Genomic DNA, 16,924 nt, shown 5'->3' with positions numbered 1-16,924 from the left:
TCCCAGGGTAAAGTGAGATAGCACAGCGGATAGAGTTCCAGGCCTGGAATCAGAAAAGACATATCTTTCTGGGTTCAAATTTGGCCTCAGATACTTACTAGCTGTGTGATCCTGGATAAGTCCTGTTTAATGAGCAGAAGGAAATGGCAAATCATTCTAGTATGTTTGCCAAAAAAACTCTAGATGGAACCATGAAGTATCAGATGTGACGGAGCAACAATAATCCAGTTGTGAATATTATTAAATTTAAAATGTTTTGAAAATCTTAAAATGCCATAGTAATGTTAACTATTATTATTATGTATATATTGACATAAAACATATCTTGCCACTGGACCCAGATGGCTCTGGAGGGGAAAATGAGGCAGGGGACCTTGCTCAGATAATTCCCTGGTATGTTGTGACATCCCCTTCCTGATATCATAGTCATCCTTGAGAACAAAGGATACCCAAAACATAAACATACACATCACACACTATCATATTTATAGAACTTGTACACATATATACATGTATACACACATCTATATCCATATCACATATATGGAACTTCCTCTTCCAGTACAAGTATCCACATACTTGTATATATTTATTAATATATATAATACAAGAATCTATATTGAAACCTATATCTAGGAATATTTCCTTTTAGTAGTGGAGGAAGTTGTTTGGCAGAGAGTTCTGGATGCTAGTGATATCTTTCATTTTTTTTTTCTTTCACCATATTTTCCCCAGAATCCCTCCCTGTCGTCCTCCCCAAAAGCCATCCTTTATAACAAATAGCATTATTCAAATGCATAGCAAAAGAAAAAAAAATCTGCAGGTGATCAATCTGCTGAAAAAAGTCTGCAAACTGCCTTTTTCACATTAAAAACAATGATTTCTTTTTTCTGTAAGGAATAGTTGAAGTGGAGGGCACAGGGAAGAGATGCTCAGCTAGGTAATTTCTAAGACCCGATCCAGCTCTATGATCCCATAATAGCTTCTGTTTTTATACTGAGGTCAGATCCCCTTATCCCAGACCCACTTTGCCCTATGCTAAAGAGAAGGGAGGGATTGGAGGCCCAGATTTTTGACTCTTTGTCATCCTCTGGCAGCCTAGATCCTTTCTCCATCTGTAGGTATTTGTTCTTGTAGGTTTTGCTGTGTAGACAACACTAGGTTGGGAGTTGAAAGAGTGTTCTCTGAGACATTATTATTATTACAGGTACTCAGAGTATGACTTCCTTTTTAAAAAATACCATTTGTTGGCTTCATCTTCAAAATTCCCTTATGAACAGGTAGGATTTGCAGTTTTATTTAATTCAACAAATACATTAGACCTCCGTTTTATACACAAATTTTTGTAATCTAAGTTGGGAATACAAAATTCCCATCTCTCCCCAACCAAAAAAGGAAACTAGCTTCTGCCTTCAAGGACCTTTTCCATTCTTCTGGGATAAAGGATAAAGCATTATATGGATAAACAAATACACAATATATTTAAAGTAATACTTATTAATTTTGAGATCAAATTTTGAAAGTGACCTTTGGTCTAACTGTTGCTTTTTAGCATTGTGTTATGGATGTTTTTCTCAGCACTAATTGCTTCTTTAGTTTTTCTTGGAAAGGGGAAAGGATTTGGTTCTTGAAAACCTGGGATTGAATCCTGGCTCTGTGATTTACTCCTTCTATGACCCTGTCACATTCCCACTGTTAGTTCATCAGTAAGAGAAGCTTGGATGAGAGAGGACTCTTCTAGCTCCAAATCCTATGTTCCAAACTTCAGCTGGGAAGGTGGAGCTGGTTTAATAGGCTGAACTTCCAAGGGTCCCCTGGGAACAGTAGGAAGGATGTGGTTAAAACGAGGCTGATCCCTAGCATCACCACTGGCAAAGCAGTCTGGGGTGTATTCTCAACCCCACCCCTTCCAATCCCCTCCTAGCAGATTCCAGCCTGGAATACTCATTAGGAAGACAAGGATAATGAATAGGTCCTCCTACCAGGATCCTGGTGAGATCTTCATCTCCCAGAGCAAAAGCCTATGTGGTAACTTCTGGGCAAATCATAGAATGAAGCAAGGATCATGCAATTCATTGGAGGTAGAACAAATTAGTGATGCAGAACGTAATTAAGGTGGGGTATCTGCGGCTTTGCTTAGGGCACCAAAATTTTAGATGGCATTGACAACATAGCTCTTTAAATGCATAAATTAAATTAATTAAAACAGGAAGTTAATGTCTGGTCACACCCTACCTGAATTATTCCCCAAACTGCCCATTACTGGAAACCACTTTTGTATCCCAAGTATTTCAGAGTTCCCCTTTCTGGAGGGTAGACAGCTGGTAGAAGTTACTTATTATAGCTTTATTGGAGATGATCCTCTCTATTACTCTTCCTGAAAGTGGATGTTCCCCAGGGGGCATCAGAATATTAGTCTTTCTCCAAGTCATGCCTCCTGTTCTTAAAATATATATATATATATCTATAATTTACTGTTGCAATCACTGGTTCTACCACAAGATCCATAGGAGACTCTGCCTTCAAGAAACTCAAATCTTATTCAAATAACCATTTTAATTTGAAGCTGTTTTCTTGAGGAAGACCACAAAACAGTCTGCTGTTCTCTCTCTCTCTCTCTCTCTCTCTCTCTCTCTCTCTCTCTCTCTCTCTCTCTCTCTCTTTCTCTCTCTCTCTCCATACATACAGACATACATATGTATGTATGTCTGTATATATATATATATATATATATATATATATATATATATATATATATATATATATATATAAATCCTAGTTACTTCAGTGTCAGCAACCTTTGACCTATTCTCTTTGTCTTGTGCCCTTTGAACTCAAACCCAGGGCTGCCCAAACTGAGGATCCCTCAGGTGCAAGCCAAAGATACAGAAATCTCCTTTGAGAAGTCTGTCTCCTGCCACTCCTGAAAATCCCAAGACTTTTCTTCTGTGTCACACTAATGAATTAAAATGAAGAAGGATTCGGGGGATTGGGACTAGGCAAACTGTCAGTAGGGCTGAGTGATTTTAGTGGGTAAGCAATATTTTTAAAAAAGGGGAAAAAAATTGTCACAAAAATATACAGCTGCCTGGGGAATACAATGCTTGTTGGCTTAGATTAATGACAAGATGAATAAATGGATTGCCTGATGAAAAGGCGAGGGAGAACAAAAACCAGTTGAAATTGTGGAGGAGGTCTCTTATTAATGAACTGTCAGCCTGGAGAAAGTGAGCGGAGTCTCCTCCTGAAAATGCACTGGGCTGGAGCTTCTAATAAAAAGCTGGGTCCTGCAGGAATTAATTACACCCGCCTTACAGCAAAGAATCTCTGGAATTGTGCAATGTGGTGGCACGGACCAGCACGGGTTGCTGTTGCCAACCGCAGGAAAGTTTAATACTTTCTTTCTTTTTTTGGGGGGGGTGGTGGAGGGGGATGACATGCAGGATATTATAGTAGCATAATAGCCAGTCAGACAAGAGCATGAATAATGGCGGCCAACCTGTCTGACAAATGATGCTTTGCATACTTGGAGTTTGAAGTCACTTGACTTTTCATATGCAAAATCTCCTCTTGGAATCTGATTTACTCGTTATCAGAAGTTCCTGCCCTGGGGAGTTAAAAAATCATTTTTGGACGGGATTACATGAGACTCAGATGTGTTTTGCTTTGATTAATCGGACTTTGGAGAAAGCACAGGGCTGTCTTCATTTACTCGGAATGGCGGCCGTGTCCATCATCGCCCCGTGGAAGCCTCCTTCCTCAGCGGCCCGTTTCTGTTGGCTCAACAGAAATAGCTTTTTTAATTAAAGCTTGGTGCTGCCCAGGCCTGGTGGAGCAACTCAAAGGCATTGCCATGTGGAGAGGGCAGATTCTTCGGATTTGCCATCCATTATCGCTTATTAAACATTGCTCGCTAATTTGCTGGGTTCTGAGATGTCATATATGATGAGTAAGGGCTTTTTTCTAGCTGTTGTATGTAGCAGTCCTGGTACTCAGACTGCTGGGACAGGAGTCTGTCACTTAGTAGGTCTACCATTTGTGCCCTCACTGACAAGGGGGGGAACTATATCTATATCCCCAGGCTTTAGCATAGTGCCTGATCCATAGTGGTAAATGCTTATTGAGTTGTTGATTTGACTTTCCTGGACCTCAGTTTCCTTTTCTGTAAAATTCTGGTATTGAAAAGATGGCTTCTGAGGTCCTTTCAGCACTAGTTCACATGATAATAGACAAATTTCTTAACCTCTTCAAACCTCAAGAGGTTCCTTAGGACTCAATCTAAGTCACAGATGGGTTGTGATTCCCAGTATCAAGCAGCAAGTATTTCTAAAGTACCTACTGTGCGCCAGCCACCAGCTCCTCTCCTCCCCCCCCCCCCGGTATCCATTGAAATACTTGCTGCTTGATAGCTTGATGAGCATAATAGTACATATAGTAACTACCTCACAAGGGTGTTATAAGGATCAAGTAAGATAATATGGATAAGATGCTCTGTTTACTTTAAAAATCTCTTAGTGTCAGATACTATTACAGATATTATTACCGTTATTTCTACTGGGTGTTTGAATGATTCTGATGTCCAGAGAAGAGCAGCCTGAATGAATGATTCTGATGTCCAAAACAGAGCATCCTGAATGAATGATTCTAATGTTTAAACAGGACAATGTGAATGAATGAGTCTAATATTCAGAGCAGAACAACCTGAATGAATGATTCTCATGTCCAGGCAGAGCAATTGGAATGGTGAAAAGCCTTAAGTTCATAACGTATGAAGATGAGTTGATAAAATTTGGAGTGGGTGAAGACATGATATCTCCAGACATTTGAAAGGGTGACATAGGGAAGAGGAACTAGAAATAATATTAGAACTAGAACTAGAACTAATAGAGCTGGCCAATCTGTGCTGTCCCCAAGCACTCATTAAGCTCCAGCTGTGTGTAGTTACTGACAGATGGTGTCAAGGGCATCCATTCTATAGACACGGTGTCCCCAGAGTCTTTGATGTTATTACTGTTGAGTCATTTCAATTGTGTCTCATTTTCCATGTAATCATTTGGGATTTTCTTAACAAAAACATTGGAGTGATTTGCCATTTTCTTCAGCTCATTTGACTGAGGCAAAGTAGGAAACTGAGGCAAGCAGGGTTAAAGACACTTGAATTTGAACTCAGGTCCTGCTGACTCTAGGGCTGATGCTTCATCCATTGTACCTCAAAATCTTGGCTCCTGCTTAATTCTTAATAGCTAATTAAGCTTAAAAACTACTCTAGGGTGGGGATACCTTGTAAGTACATACAGGATAAATATAAATAAATGCAAAAATAGTTAGATATAAGATAATTAGTGAAGAGATCACTAGCAGTCAGGCAGATCAGGGAAAGTTTCACACAGAAGACGGCTTCTGGGCTGCATCTAAAGGATAAATGGGTTCCATGGGGAGGTGATGAGTGAGCACATTCCAGCTTTGGGGGATGGACCCACAGAATAGAGATGGAAGATGATTGTCAAATGGAGGAACAGAGACAAAGTCAAAAGTGGAATGGGTGTCCTGAGAGCTTAGTGGGCTTCCTCAGTAGCAGCCTTTTAGTGGAAGTTGGGTGACTGCTCATGAGGGATGTTATAATGGGTATTCTTTTTGGATATGGATTGAACTGGATGGCTGCCAAGGGTCAAGAAGCTTGGAACTTCTGTGACAATACATATCATATCCACAATATGAAATGGGGGGTAGAAGAGTTTTCTCTAGAAGAAAATGAAAGGGTTGCTCATTTTTTTTTCCTGAGGTAATTGGAGTTAAGTGACTTGCCCAGGTCACATAGCTAGGAAGCGTTAAGTGTCTGAGACTAGATTTGAATTCAGGTCCTCCTGACTTCAAGGCTGGTGCTCTACCCACTGTGCCTCCTAGCTGCCCCTTGAATGAAATATTGTTAAAGAATAGAGCACAATGCCTTGCATGTAGTAGGCACTTACTTAACAAATGTTTCTTTACTTCCTTCCTCTAATTCTGGCTATTTCTCTCACAGTGACAATCTGTACCAAATGACCTCGCAGCTAGAATGCATGACCTGGAATCAGATGAACCTAGGGGCCACACTGAAGGGGTAAGGTTGATTGCTCACGGTTTTCTCTCAAGCGATTGTTCAGTTACAGTAATTTGGATTTGTCTGACCCAGTTTTAAGTTAATAGTGAGACAAAATCAAGTTGCCTTTCTTTGTCTTTCACAGGTATTTTTTTAAATGGTTGGTGATCTTTGTGGATAATTTTAAGAAAACAAACTGATTTGGGGAGTGGTCTAATGTATACAATTTTCCCCATTCCATGGGCTTGGTAACAAAAATTTAACTTTCAATGTGGTCATTTTGTATTAAATGCCTTGGAGTTCTCCAAACTTGTGTTCATTCAGCTGATTTTCCCCCAACATTCACATTTTGGAGGAAATGTTATTTACAGATGGTATCCATTATACTTATCAAGAAATGCTTTAAGCGTACAAAGTCCAGGCCCCAAATTTGTATTTGAGTGATGATGCTTTGGACAGTCGACAGTCAGATCTGCTTGAGAATGGCCCTACCAACAGGCATCCACCCTGATTGATATTCTACTACAGAGGCCCTCAGATCACTTCAGGAAGACGAGTAACTTGGAGTTGGTTCTAGCTAGCAGGAGAGAGCTCTTTCAAAGCCCCTTCCCTCCTCAGGCAGGTATCAGAAATCAGACCTGGCAGGGCCGGGGTTGCCCGAGTCCTTTGAGATGCCCTGCCATCTTTGCATCTCTTAAGCAAACGCTGGCTCCCCGTTGGATTTCTAGGTAGGGCGGCTCACCCCGCACAGTGCATGCGCCATCCCCACCCCACCTCTTCTTCTTCTCTTCTAGACCTGCTGCTGGCAACTCCAGCTCATTGAAATGGACAGAAGGGCAAAGCAAGTGAGTGGCTGATACTCTGGTTTTCAGAAGTAATGATGCTGCCTTTGGCACATGGCAATAGGAGTATTACACAAATCCAAATGATGAAGGATGATCAGGGATGTTGGGAATGGGCTAAGGAACAACAGGGGCCAAAGCTCAAAGTCTTGCTCTCTTTCTTGTACTTGACTTAGGAATGTTGTGGGAGAGAACCTGAGTCATGGAATATCCCTTTTTTAGAGTCCCATAGATGACTCTTCTCAGTCTATGTTTCACAGCTGTGCTCGTTTTGTGGTTTCTGCTTGTTCCTCTTAGACCTACTGGCTATGGAATGTCCACTGAGCTCTGTATTTTTCTTCACTCACTTTTATTCTCCTTCCCCTAAAGTTTCTTAGGGCAAACCACTGGTTCTGTCAGATCTAAATCTTTTAACTCCCCGATGATTATGCCTTCCTCATCCCCTCTCCCTAGGACTATTCCTGTGGATTATTTTCTCTTTTCATTCCCAGAACCCAGGACCATTTCCCCCCTTTCTTTCACTCAACCTCATTTTCTGTTATACCCAACAGCTTTTCTGATATGAGGGCCGCCATTTTGGATTTTGCATCTACTAGTGACTTGCTGCCAAATACTTCTCTACTATTCAGAGCTGCTTGTGGGCAGTCAGGAACATCCTCACCTCCTTTATCTCTGTGTTGGTTGTGTTGGTGGCAGGTTTTCTTTTGCTTTTACTTCAGCATCTTGCTCTCTCCTACTTTCTTCTGGTCTGCTACTGACAATTTCAGAACTCTTTCTTTTGTGTTTCTTTTTTTCTTATCTTAAATTTCCCTGCTTTCCAACACTGACCATTCTTTCTTTTCTTTGGAATCCCTTACTTGACTTCTTTACCTTTTGGCCTTTTCTTCTACTTGAAGTTTAAAAATTATCTCCCTTCCCCTTAAACCAAACTTATTCCACAAAAGAGACTGAAGGACATTGGGAAATATTCCATGTTTTCCTGTGTATATATTTCCCAGTACCATTCAGGACCATTCAAATCATCCAAGAGATTGTGAAAATTTGGAAAGGTAAAAAGTGGAGGTTGGGTGGGCAGGGAACTACCAAAAAATTAGCTATGACTTAATGTTTGACAAATTGAATATAAAATATAGTAGAATATAAAATATAGTGGAATAATTCAGTAGGATGTGTCATATATATACATATAGATATATCATTATATTATAATCATAACTATTATAACATTGACATTATAATCACAAGCATCATTATATTAATAATAATAAATATTATAATATTAATATACTGAAAAGCATCATTACCTTATAATCATAAATATCATATTAGCATTAAAATAATAAACATGGTTATATAATTATAAATATTATTTAAGTATTATTGTAATTACATAATTAAAATTATAATTGTTACTATTGTTATAATTATTATTCATTAGTCTGCCTTTTTCTGTATTACCTGGAGGAAAGGATTTCAGGGTTTTAGAAAAATACATTTGATTGATTATACCATAATTCTTTCCCATAGTTTTCTCTCTATATTGAATTCATTAAATTTTGGGGGAAAAAATTGAATGGAAAAATAATTCTTGTATACTCACTACCTTCAAAAGCTACAGATTCCTATGAAGTGTCCAGTAGCACCAACAATAACAACAACAGCAATGATAACAGACTGAATTTATAGCTTAACATTTTAAGGATTTTAAAGTGCTTTATAACTATCTCATTTTATTCTAGTAATTACTCTGAGAGTAATTATTTTCACCATCTCATAGATGAGGAAATGAGGCAGATGGATGTTATTATGTAACTTATCCAGGGTCACACAACTAGGGTTGGAACTCAGGTCTTTCTAAGTCCAACTCCAGAGCTCTGGGTACCATTGCCCTTCCTAGAAATCTAGACTTGTTACATAAAGACATTTATTTGAGTAAATAAATAATTGTTGCTGCCATTATGTAGCACTTGCCCTACATTACCTCATTTGATCTGCACAATCCCTCCAAGGGAGGCAGTACATTGTCCCTAGAATTACAGATGAGGAAAGTAGGGTTCACAGAAGTTAAACAACTTCCTCATGCTCCCCACAGAGTAAGCAGCAGAGCAGGGAAACTCTGGTTCTCCAGCTCTTAATACTCCGGCACTTTGTACCACACTCTGGATCAGCACTTTTAGATAAGTTCCTTTTGTAGAATACTCTAATGTTAGGTCTAGAAGGGCCCTTAGGACAATTAACCAATCAATTGATCAATTAGCACCAATTTTTAAAAGCCTGTGCTGTGTATCAGGCATTGTGAAGAATTCTGGATCTGGAGTCAGAAAGATTTTGAATGTCACATCAGATACTAATTGTGTGACCCTGGATCTCTTCCGTCTGTCTCAGTTTCTTCATCTATAAAATGGGGATTGATGTGAGAACAAAATGAGATAATATTGGCAAAACACTTTGCAAACTTTAAAGTGCTATAGAAACTCCAGATCTATTATTATTGTTGTTGTTGCTGCTGCTGCTGCTGCTGTTATGCACTATAGGAGTGTCTTGCTTCTGAAAGGAGACGATAACAAAAACATCCCTACCCTCCAAAAGCTTATGTTCCACTGGATGGAGATAACACTGTGTATAGAAGTAAATACAGATAAATGATAAAATATGGGCTGTGGACAGACAGACAGATTCTTAGAACACAGAGCACAGGATGTAGTGCTGGAAGGAAATATACAGCCTAAATAGATGGACTCTTAGAACACAGAGCACAGGATGTCAGAGCTGGAAGGAAATGTACAGCTTAGAACATAAGTTATCAGAGCTGGGAGAAACCTTACAGTCTAGAACACAGAGTATCAAAGCTAGAAAAGATCTTATAATCTAGAATACAGAGTATCAAAGCTAGAAGAGACCTTATAATCTAGAATACAGAGTTTCAGAACTGGGAGGCCCCTTACAACCTAGAATACAGAGTGTCAGATCTAGGAGGGAATCTTACCATCTAGAATACAGAGTGTCAGAGCTAGGAAATACTATCTAGAGCAGTGTGTCAGAGCTAGGAGGCACCTTATAGCCTAGAGTACAGAGTGTCATAACTGAAAGGGACTTTAGAACCTAGAACACAGAATGCAAAAGTTAAAAGGGACTTTACAATCTAGAATGCAGAGTGTTGGAGCTGGGAAATGTTTTTTTTTTTTTTTTTTTTTTTTTACCTAGAACAGGGTGTTAGAGCTGGGAGGCACCTTATAGCCTAGAGTACAGAGTGTCATAAAAGGGACTTTACAACCTAGAACACAGAATGCAAAAGTTGAAAGGACTTTACAATCTAGAATACAGAGTGTCAGAGGTAGAAGGGACTTTAGAAGCTAGAACTCCAGAATGTTAGAGCTGGAGAACTCTAGAACATAGAAGATGGAATGGTATGGAGTGTGGAATGTCAGAATAGAAAGTAAATCTCCAAAGACCACAGCATCTCAAAGTTGGGAAGAGCCTTCAGCCACAGAATGTCCAAACTGGGAGGGATTTAGGGATCGCTAGCCTGACTTTTCTGTGCGCATTATAGATTTATGTCACCGTGAGTCCCTACTATTAGTTCTATTTTGAAGATTACATATTTTAAAAATCACATAAAAGCTGGGATACCAAGGCAGAAGAGCAAATTATTTGCATGATCCCAATAGAAAAAAAAACTCATTAAGTTTGTTAATTGGTCCAGTTCGGTACTTTGCTTTGACTGTGGAGATCTTGGCGTAAATCTTTATTGCCTGTGATGTAGAATGCTGAAGCCCTTCTCCCTCAATGTTACAGGAATATCTCGGGTATAAAAGCATGTATCAGATAACCGCAGTGGGGAACGGTAGAGGTGCTTGGCTTAAACAAAACTTTAGCCTGTGACCTGAGTTTGAAAAATGGAAATTTAAAATAGCTGGACTATTTGAAGAAGGAGAGAACCTATCTGAACCAGAAGAATTATGGGAGAGTATAAAACGTGGTGCTCAAACTGAGCCGTAATGGAAGATGTGTCCTAAAAGGCAGGAATAGGGATGATGGAGTGCCCGTGGTAGTGTTGTACCCCATCTGTGTGAGTGCCCAGTAGAGGCAGGAGATAGCCTGGCAAGTTTGGGGAATAGTCTGGCCAGGACATGGTGTGTGTGAAGGGGAATGACATGGAATAACTCTGGAAATGTCGGCTAGAGCCCGTCGGAAGAAGGTCTTCAGTGCCAGATGTAGGAATCTGTATTTGATGCTAGAGACAATGGGGTGAGCAGGGGTGTGATGTGATGACAAGGTCTAGCATGTGCCAAATGCTTGATAAATGTCTATTGACCCATTTATTGATTGATGATCAAGGCTGTGCTGCCTTTGGAAGCCAGGAACAGGGATTTCTTATGGCTGCGATATAGAACATGCTATTTCTGACTGAATTCAAGGCAGGAATAGGATATTTTAGGAGGCTTAGTGCTTCTCATAGCCCCTACCAAAATATCATTAGATTTTTTTAAAAATGGGACTCTTAAGGAAAGATGAGTTCCAATGGGCTTTTTTCCTGTAGCATAAGCCAGTATTATGTGAAAAAAAAAACAACCTTTGCTTTTCTGTTCAATTTGGAGTTTTAAAAAGGAACCATCTTTCCTCCATTTCTTCATGGTTTCTGGTTTCTAAAGGATTAAAAAAAGCTCAGGCTGTTAAACTAACACTGTTAGACACTGTTTTGTCTTTTCTGGAGAAAATATCCTGCAAAATGGAGAAACACATCAACCTTGACTGGGGTCCAAGCTATTAAAATGAGGAAGAGGTTATTCTCCAGGGACTTGGGAAGGGGGAGTGGGAAATCGGACACAATGGAAATATGGACGGAATATGGTACAGAACAAATGCTTCTTTGCATGTCCAAGAAATTCACAGCCTGGTAGGAGCAGAGTATTTGATCTGTGGATGCTTTCAAGGAGGAAACAAAAAACAAAATGAAAGAAAGAGACAGACAGACACACACACACACAAAGAGACAGACAGACAGACACAGAGAGACAGAGACAGAGAAAAAAACAGAGAAAGACAGAGAGACAGAAAAATAGAGACAGAGAGAGAAACAGAGAGGAGAGTAGGAGGGAGAGACACAGAGACAGAGAGAAGAGAGATGGAGAGAGAAACACATAGAGAGACAGAGAGAGAGAAACAGAGACAGAGAGAAGAGAGAGGCAGAGAGAGACAGAGAAAGAGGAGGAGAAGGGAAAGACACAGAGACACATAAGAGAGATGGAGAGAGAAACACACACACACACACACAGAGACAGAGAGAGAGAGAAACAGAGACAGAGAGAAGAGAGAGGCAGACAGAGAGAGACAGAGAGAGAGGAGGAGAAGGGAAAGACACAGAGACATAGATAAGAGAGAGACAGAGAGAGACCAAGAGATACAGAGGGAGAGAGATGGAGACACACACAGAGAGAGACAGAGAGAGAGAGAGAAACAGAGACAGAGAGAAGAAGAGAGAGAGACAGAGATAGAGGAGAGAGAGAGGAGAGAGGGAGAGAGAGAATCAAAGAGACAGAGAGAGAGAGAAGAGAGAGAGGAGAGAGACAGAGAGAGAAAGACAGAGAGACAGAGAGAGAGACAGAGAAGAGAGAGAGAGAGAAAGAGACAAAGAAAGAGAGAGAAGAGAGAGAGAGAGAGGAGAGAGACAGAGAGAGAAAGACAGAGACAGAGAGAGAGAGAGAGAGAGAGAGAGAGAGAGAGAGAGAGAGAGAGCGCTGAGCTGAGTGATCTATGGTAAAAATAAGGTTGACGTTTTGGTAGGGCCAAGACTGTAGAATCTGTAGAAAATCAGTGCTAGACATGGTCTCATCACTGAGAATCTTTGCCAAATGAGTTATCTGTCTCTTCTAGCCAAGAGTTACAATACACAGCCCAGCACCTCCAATCTCAGTCTGTGAACATAAGGTACCCTTCCAAGAGATTTACATCTTGAAAATGAATGGCCTGTTTCTAAGTGGCTCCTGAGGGGCTTTGGGCTTGAGATGCAAGGCAAAGATGGAGAAGAGTTTTCCTCGATGAAAAACCATGCCCCAACTCCCCTCTTCCCTCAATAGTCCTTGATTTCTCTTCTAATGCAGTTCTCTTTGGTCTTGGGTTCTTCATTAATTACCTTCTTGTCTTCAGCTTGGCTGAGGTCTGTTAGCCATAATGTGGAGAACAAAGGATGAGACTCTTGGGTTTGTGGAATAGGAAATGACTGGTTATGATTTAATGCTGAGTCCCTTGTTCCTCTCACTTACAGTAGACTAATTCAGTAGCCTCTCCAGCCCCAACCTCCCTTCTCTCATTTCTGTTTTTCCCACTTTACTCCCCTTTTCCACTCATTTCTTTTCAGGCTTTTAGAAAAAGCCTATTTTGCCCAATTTAGACAATTTACCCTATATTATTAACACACAGATGATTAATGGAGTTCTCATCTTAAATAATTTGATAAGATTCCTAAAATGTAATAAAACCTTATTGTTTAATAAATAAACTTTATTTATTCTTTCCCTTTTAAAAAATAATATCTACTCCCCAATTATATGTTAAAACATTTTTTTTAGAGTTTTGAATTCCAAACTCTATCCCTCCTTCTTCCCTTTCCCCCTCCCTGAAATAGTAAGCAGATATAAAATACACGTGTGCAATTGTTCACAAAAGCATTAAAATAAGAGAAAGAAAGTAAAAAATGCGTTCTTCCATGAATTTTCAGACAATATCAGTTCTTTCTCTGGAGGTGGGAGAGCACTTTTCATCACGAGACCTTCAGAATTGTCATGGGCCATTTTGTAACTGAGGATAGCTAAGTCATTTACAATTCTTCATTGTACAATCCTGTTACTATGTACAGTGTTCTCCTGGATCAGCTTATTTCACTTTGCATCATTTTATGAGAATCTTTCCAGGTTTCTTTGAAATCTACCTGCTCATCATTTCTTATCTAGTTCAGCTACTTTTTCTCTGGGTGATCTTGGTCAAAAACTTAACTTATCTCATTTACAATTCCTTGATCTTTAAATTGTAGGGATAAGAGAAGATGATTTCTGATTCTACCTAAATTAAAGTTCCTATGTGCTTAACTGCCCTGAGACTAAGGTTAGATCCCCATCTCTTCATTTCAAACCTTTCTAAAGACTAATAAACAGGAAGCATGCTGTTCATGTTTCAGTAGAATAATTCTGGGAGTAATTCAGGTAGAGAAAGCACTGGAAAAAATTGCCCACCAAACAGATGTTCTAAAATAGTGATGTTAAAATTGACTTAGGAAATTACATATTAATGTTGTCTATGTTCCATTGTAATTTTCTTTATTTTGTTAAATATTTCTCAGTTACATTTTAATCTGGTTGGGACTGAGGAGGGAATATTGCTACAAAAATCTGTATAGAACAGCTGTTAAATTATTTTTACAACTTTTTCCCTATTGCTAAGTGAATAGGAACATTCATTTATTCTTTATTTCCAGCTCTCTGATTTCAGTGTGAAATAAGTCTATTCCAGTTCAAAGGATAAGTTGGTGAATTTAGTGGAAAGAACTCCTTCTAAATGACAAACAGAAACATCTCAAAATTTTCCATCTTTACTTTTAAATTTCCTTTCTAGCCAAGGTTTCTCTCCCCCCCCCCAGTAAAAAGTGATGTTTCTCAAAAAAAAAAATCCCTTACAGAAAGAGTGGAATTCTTTTCAATTTAAATGATACCATTTGAGAACTCCATTCAAAGACTCAAACAAAAGCAAAAACAGTTCCAGCTCTCAGAGACTTTATTCATTCTTTTTTGGGGATCCACTGCAACCAAAAGTAATACAAACCAATTTCACATAGAGGGTGGAGCATTGACTTGGAGGCAAGAGAGTCTACAATGAAGGTGTTGGACTAGATTACATCTATGATTCTTTCCAATCCTGTACCAATCACATGCCAAGTCATGTCAGTTCCACTTTCATAGTATTTCCTTTGTCTGTTTTCTTTCTCTCATGCTATAACTTAACTGCTCAGAGCCTTGATCAGCTCTTTCCTGGACTATTGCAATTGACTTTTAATTGGCCTCCTTGAATCCACTCTCTCTCTCTTTCCCTGCTCCCAATGATCCCCCATAAGGATTCTAAATAGATGTTTTGTAAAGCCCAGTGCTGTCCGTGTCACTTGTCCAATAAAGAAGATCCAGTGGTTGTCTATTGCCTTTAGAATGACATGGAAATTTTTTTTAATTTGGCATTTTACAGTCTGGATGTAGTCTATTTTTTCCAGGCAGAGTGAGGTTGGGTGGAGAGAGAGACAGAGACAGAGAGAGAGAGAGAGAGAGAGAGAGAGAGAGAAAGAGAGAGAGAGAGAGAAAATGAATCCAACTTTTGACAACTACTGTCTGTGCATCCCTTGAGTATTCTGGGTAACTCTCTGAGACCCTAACTTGCAAAATCGGGGCTGACTTGTGCCTCTGAAGGTAGGTCCTCCAGGAACTCCCTAAACTGATGAAAACAAGTGTTTTGGAAATAGCGAGTAGTAGGGAGAAGCTCCTGCTCTGAATTCTAGAGATGAGGCTTCAGAGCCTGAATTCCATTCCTCAGGATGTACCAGAGCTTAGAATCTTCCCAAGATCCTTACTTTCATCCTTTTTGGAGACAATAACCAGGTGAAGACAAGATGTCACGTTCCCTTTGTGTTTAAAAATGATAGTGCTGAGACTTCCCTAGTTAATAACCGAAGGTGTGTGTGAGAGAGTACAGGCCACTTGGTTTTTACTTTTTTGAATATTCATATGAAATGCTAGTTGTTTTCAGAAAATACTATTTATTTTCGACATTTCCCACTGATCTGGCTCTTGGACAGAACTCTGCTTTTCTTCATCTGTAGGGTTATATCCTTTTTTTTAAGCAAAAAAAATCTTCTCTTGTTCTGTGGAAGATCAAAATTTTAATATTATTATTTTTTTAAAAGAGCTATTTTCCATGTATTAAGTATCTTCTGAGCTCCAGTTGAATGCTTAAGGGTTCAGAGAGATTAGAATTCATGTTATATGGTTCCTGCTTTTATAAACTACAAGGGCAGATTGTGAGGCAAGTTTTCCTTGGTTTATTTTTCAATGGCCTAGGAAAAAATATGTAAGGCTAAGTTCAGACTATTGAAGGAAATGAAGTCACTAGATGTATGGTGGACTGATAACTATTGTTGCTCCTTTGTTGTCTTCCTACGATCAGGATAAAATGCTTATAAAAACCCATAGGCAATTTGGATTATTCTTCTTGGGACAGTTAGGTAGCACACTTAACTTCTATTTGCCTCGGTTTCCTCATCTGTAAAAAGGATATAATAATAGCATTTATCTTGCAAGGTTGTTGTGAATATCAAATGAGATAATAATTGGAAAGCACTTGACCCAGAACCTAGCACATATTAAGTGCTATAAATGTCAGTTATTTTTATTTAGAAGAATAGCATCCAAGCGTTGCTTAGCAAAGCTGTAATGAGAATGAGTTGAATGGGTCTTTATTTCAGAGTGCTGAAATTTAGAGAGCACAAAAATATAGTTCAACACTCTTTTTAATCAATCAACAAGCATTTATTAAGCACCCATCTTATTCAAGTACTGTGCTAGACGCTGGCTTTAAAAAAACCAAAAAATAAACTCATCCTGCCCTAAAGGAGCTTTCCACTGGGCCCTTTCACTCTAAGGGTCACTAAATTCATTAATTTCCTCTGACGAATTTGGCCAAATTCCTGTTTGTGATATTTTTACATTATGAAATGTCCCTTAGCTTTGCTTGTCCTGAGCAAGGTTTGCAACAGGTGCCAAAATTATTAAATTTTCTTTTGTTCCTTAGTTATGGTCTTTACTCATACCAACATAAATCTTGAGTCATAAGATTTCAATTTAGGCATCTTGAGGAGGGCATGGCATGGACTTCCTTTTCTAGGCTCTGTCCCCAATTCTTATCACTAAAAGAAACATAACAGGGGCAGTGGATAGAGCACTGGCCCTGAGGTCAAGAGAACCTGAGT

General features: G+C 39.2%; 1 protein-coding gene across 3 annotated transcripts in view; it reads left to right on the top strand.

The window, feature by feature from the left end:
* Positions 1 to 16,924, top strand: part of WT1 (WT1 transcription factor) — a 63,162-nt gene that overhangs the window by 20,394 nt on the left and 25,844 nt on the right. For 2 of the 3 annotated variants that reach the window (XM_031944141.1, XM_031944139.1), the window contains exons 4-5: positions 6,023 to 6,100; positions 6,874 to 6,924. In XM_031944141.1, coding sequence (XP_031800001.1) covers positions 6,023 to 6,100; positions 6,874 to 6,924 — 129 coding nt within the window. The remainder of the gene's footprint in view (positions 1 to 6,022; positions 6,101 to 6,873; positions 6,925 to 16,924) is intronic. The other variant, XM_031944142.1, reaches the window with a different exon arrangement.

Source organism: Sarcophilus harrisii, chromosome 6 (genome assembly GCF_902635505.1).
Source record: "Sarcophilus harrisii chromosome 6, mSarHar1.11, whole genome shotgun sequence".
NCBI classification, from domain to species: domain Eukaryota; kingdom Metazoa; phylum Chordata; class Mammalia; order Dasyuromorphia; family Dasyuridae; genus Sarcophilus; species Sarcophilus harrisii.
Note: the sequence above shows the minus strand (reverse complement) of the source record. Positions and strands in the feature narration are given on the sequence as shown.